The sequence below is a fragment of the Triticum aestivum genome, chromosome 5B (genome assembly GCF_018294505.1).
Source record: "Triticum aestivum cultivar Chinese Spring chromosome 5B, IWGSC CS RefSeq v2.1, whole genome shotgun sequence".
Lineage (NCBI taxonomy): Eukaryota > Viridiplantae > Streptophyta > Magnoliopsida > Poales > Poaceae > Triticum > Triticum aestivum.
In genome coordinates, this window is record NC_057807.1 from 35,217,413 (window position 1) to 35,221,761 (window position 4,349).

Below are 4,349 nucleotides of genomic sequence, written 5' to 3' on the forward strand. Positions count from 1 at the left end.
CATATAAACCAGACGAAAACATTTACATTTTGGACATATTTCAACTAAACTATAGCAGATTAGGCTAGGCTATTCTAACATAGTTTTTCACCAACCGTGGCGGAGCCTGTTTCCCAAGAAATGTCTTCCCCATGTCCACCAACAAGCTCACCAGACCTTCGTCAACCCCAGAGCTAAATGCATCAGCGGGAGGGGAAGAATAGCCTCCACCTCCGGGAGGACCGGATCAATGGTTGGTTTTTGGGCTGGGCAAGACAGTCGTATACGCCCCAATGAAGCGGGCAAGTCACCGGTTGTGTAACCCAACAAAAGTCACCGGTTATATAACCCGACAAGACGGTGGCGTTGGCCTTCTTGGGATCCAAGTGGCGGTGGTCTCCCATGGTCTAATTTTCCTTACTATCAGTGGCGGCCGCAGACGTGTCGGTTTCGTCATCATGGCAGTCAGGCGCAGCCGAGCGGAGTTGGCGACGTCGTTGTTGCTGCCCCGATCAAATTCCTCCACCGTCGCATCAACCTCCACGAACATGCCTTCTTTCTCAGCTTATTGGACGCAGTGCCACCATCGCTTGCGCAGATTTGGTGGGTGGCGGCATAGGATAGCCTGGATGGGCTAGGACGGCCCATGGTGATGTCATCCTAGTCCGGCGATAGCGGTGGTGCCGGCAAGCCAGCCAGTATCTGGCTGGCACGATGGGCCACACGGTCGGCAGCAATGCCGAAGAGTTCCTTCTTCTGCTCACCGGAGAGGCTGTCTCATAGGGCTTTGGAGCTTGAGGCCATGCCATGTGTGCTGCAAAGAGGAGATGGAGAGCGGAGGTGTGGTGCGGCTATTGCCCGACACTTGACCACGTTTAAATAGCATGCAGATGCCAAGGTGAGGTGTTTAATGCCGGCCAGCATGCAGACAGACGTGTGGCGCTTAGGCCCCATATTAGGTTCTTCAGCGGGCTCGCCAGTGTAATGGACGTAGGCAGATGGACGGATGATGTTTCAATGCGGAGCGAAGACGCGTGCAATGGGCGAGGCTCTCGGCCGGTGCGTGTTTCAATTCCGGCTCCAGTGAAAGGTTACATCCGCTCTGGACCGGCAAGGGTGCGGTCGAGGGAAAGGGTTTTGGGTGGGCCTGTGAGATGCCCCTAGTAAACTGTACTATGATGCAATGAAGACTGCATGTGCTTGGGCTGCATGATTGACGTGTACTATGCTACAGTTTTCATGTGCGGCACTGATAGAAAATATTTCATGACGTGCGCGTATCAATTTTTATGTGTGCATGTTGTGTGCACTGCACTGAGTTAACCGTAGCCCATGTGTGCTGTATCAGCCTCTTATAAAGGATGGAGGCTGGGGACTGCGCACTGCACCTACATACATTACAACACTAAAGCTAGCTTTGAGTAGAGAAAAAAGCCAAGAGAAGAAGAAGATGGACAGTGGCAGTTCATCCGGTGGAAACAACCAAGGCAAGAAAAAGAGCAAGAAACGTGTGCTGACCGCGGGTAAGTGTCTGTGTGAGATCTTTCTTGTTGATTAAGTTTCTTGGTTATCTATTGTTGTGTACTACGTACCTGCAATTCTTCGTGAGAAAACATGCTTGATAAGTTTGTGTTCTCTTCACAAGAAAGACAAGATAGAGAGTGACTAGAATAGCAGCAGTTTGCACATTGATTCCCTTTTTCTTTTCCCATATGGCGATGGAATGCATAACTTTGGACAGGTTTACAGGCTAACATAATACTTGGTCATGTGTACAAGTTTGATTTTGGTTTTGTTGGATTTCTTTTAAAAAGCGAAAAAAAAATTTTGAGCAATTCATATTCCGAGCTCACTTTGTAGTTAACTTTCTACCATGCAGAAGAGCTGAAAAACCGGCGGCTTGAGAATGTGCAACCTACCTCTTGGGACGATGAGTGTACGTATGGCGCGCCGTGTTTGTTATCTGTAGGTGCAATTTTCTTAACTTTGAGTGGACTTGCGAATTAATTTTAGTCTGTACTGTGTGCTACCTGCAGGGATTGTAACACTGAAAATCACAGATAATGTGGTGGAGGATGAAGACACTAGTAGCATCGTGAGCAGTTTCTGGACAGACAGCCCCTTCTCGATAGATGCCGAGGAGGAGACTGACAAGGAGGAGGCTGATGAAGAGGGGGCTGACAATGAGGATGAGGAGGAGGAGGAGGCTGACGGAGACGGTGACAAGAAGGAGGAGGATCAGACTGACGACGACGATGGCGACCAGACTGACGATGACAATGGCGAGGACCTCAGCTAACTCCAAGTTCTGCTTAAGACAGACTAGATGGTTCTCTGGTAATAAGAAGTCTTATGCATCTTCTGGGCAGCTGTATTTTCTAGACGAAGCCTTGTTGTGTTAGTATCGGAACCCTGCATGCACGTACCCATGCTTATTTATGTATGTCTGTGTACCACTATGTTTCTGTCTAAAGTATGCGAGTGAAACGTTCTAATTTGGGTACATTTTATTTGTCGAGTAATTATGCGTTGCACACATTCTGTCCTGAATAAACTACCCAAGAGAGTTAATAATGATGCTCTGCACAAGCAGAGTAAACATTCTTATTAGTTATTACGATGTAGTGTGTCTGTGTTCAACAAACTATTTGATCCCAACAGACCGAATAAGTAATTTTACCGGAGCCGGGACGTACCGGTGTTGGATCCACCCTTTGTCCATTTCGTCAAGATCCGTGCGGCCTTTGTTTGTATAAACTAGTAATTGCAGTCTCAACTCTATACATTAGTAATACAAGTGTAGGTCCCTTTGCATGCAACAGCTTTTGTCAGAAGATAGGACACTTGCATGCATGGTACATATATTATTCTCCTCTCTCTCCCACCGTAAGGCCTCTATTTAATTTCTTTGGGAAAAATTTGGATGATAAATATGCTTTGAATCTAAACTCTGTTTCTAGAAAAAATTATATATTTGAATTCGGGGTGACAAGATCTTTGAAACAAGACCGAGCTTGGATATGTTTTGAACAATTTGAATTTTATAGTTTTCATATTTCAGTTCTAGTTGTATTTCACAAACATCAATTTCACACACTGAATAAACAACTTGACAAACACATTGAAATATCTTTCATGTATTTCGTAAATGCAAGTTTCATATATTTTAAATAATCATTTGAATGTATTTGAAATAACCCATTTAACATATTTCCACACACACAAAAAAGCAATTTCAAAAAAATGATTTCACTCATTTAAAAAATTATTAGTTAAGAAAACAAATTTCACTCGTTCCAAAAATAGATTTCACAATCTCAAAAAACATTTTACACTCATTTCCAAAAGATATATTTCACTCATTTCAGCAAACACATTACACTCACTCAATTGAAATACTATACTATATTTCACTGGTATAAAACAATTGATTTCACTCATTAAACAATATAGATCTCAAAAGTAATTTCACTCATTTTAGAAGACACATTACGCTTACTCAATTGTAATATTATGTTTCACTCATTCCAAAAGATAGATTTCACTCATTCCACTAGTTTCAGAAAACAAATTGCACTGATTTACAAAAGATAGATTTCACTCATTTCAAAGAATAGAATTCCACTCATTGCAAATTTAGTATTTCACTAGTTTGAAAAAAACACATTTCAATGATTTGGAAAACTGATTCACTCTTTACAAAAAGAATCTCCAATACAGTATTTATGAAATATGTTGAAACGTATTTCACTCATTACAAAATTCAATTTCAAACATTTAAAAAGACAGTTCCACAGACCAATGGATATTTTTCATTTTTTCAAGTATCTTATTTCTCATATTTCACTCATTTCAGAAAACGCATTACACTCACTCAATTAAAATACTATATTTCATTTGTTTCAAAAATCTGATTACACTAATTGCAAAAGATAGATTTCACTCATTTCACTAGATTCGGAAAAACACATTACAATCAATAAATTGAAATAACAATTTCACTTGTTTCAAAGATAGATTTCACTTATTTTTAAAATTGATTGGAAATAATCAGGTTCACATTTTTTAAATAACTAGTTTCACATTTTCTAAATAACAAGTTTCACATATTCGCACTGAAATATGTTTCATATACATGAAAAACAAAAAAAAAATCCCTTTCCATTAATCGCTCAACCGAGAATAGCTATCGAAGCTCTCGCTATGGGTGAAAAATTGTCCAGCTACAACTACAACAATAGAGTTCAGTGCAGTAGAGAGAACTAGAGGCAGACCACAACTCTAAAGGAGCGAATAAATACAGCACGGCCTCAGGCATCAGCAGCACGGAAGACCAATTGACCTTGGTATTCTCAACCTCAACAAGTTCC

The 4,349-nt window shown here is 41.3% G+C and overlaps 1 protein-coding gene across 1 annotated transcript; it reads left to right on the forward strand.

Annotated features, from left to right (window-relative positions):
- Positions 1 to 1,310: 1,310 nt before the first annotated feature.
- On the forward strand, positions 1,311 to 2,482 carry LOC123115536 (acidic leucine-rich nuclear phosphoprotein 32 family member B). Its single transcript, XM_044536671.1, has 3 exons — positions 1,311 to 1,502; positions 1,859 to 1,915; positions 2,016 to 2,482. Exons 1-3 carry the CDS (start codon positions 1,430 to 1,432, stop codon positions 2,276 to 2,278), a joined length of 393 nt encoding a protein of 130 aa, XP_044392606.1. The 5' UTR covers positions 1,311 to 1,429; the 3' UTR covers positions 2,279 to 2,482.
- The last annotated feature ends 1,867 nt before the right edge of the window (positions 2,483 to 4,349 follow it).

Bases quoted from the DNA above. Each gene is read 5' to 3' on its own strand.
- LOC123115536 (XM_044536671.1), top strand. From the start codon at position 1,430: ATGGACAGTGGCAGTTCATCCGGTGGAAACAACCAAGGCAAGAAAAAG. The intron at 1,503-1,858 runs GTAAGTGTCTGT...TCTACCATGCAG, and splicing joins GAAACGTGTGCTGACCGCGG to AAGAGCTGAAAAACCGGCGG. The intron at 1,916-2,015 runs GTACGTATGGCG...TGCTACCTGCAG, and splicing joins TACCTCTTGGGACGATGAGT to GGATTGTAACACTGAAAATC.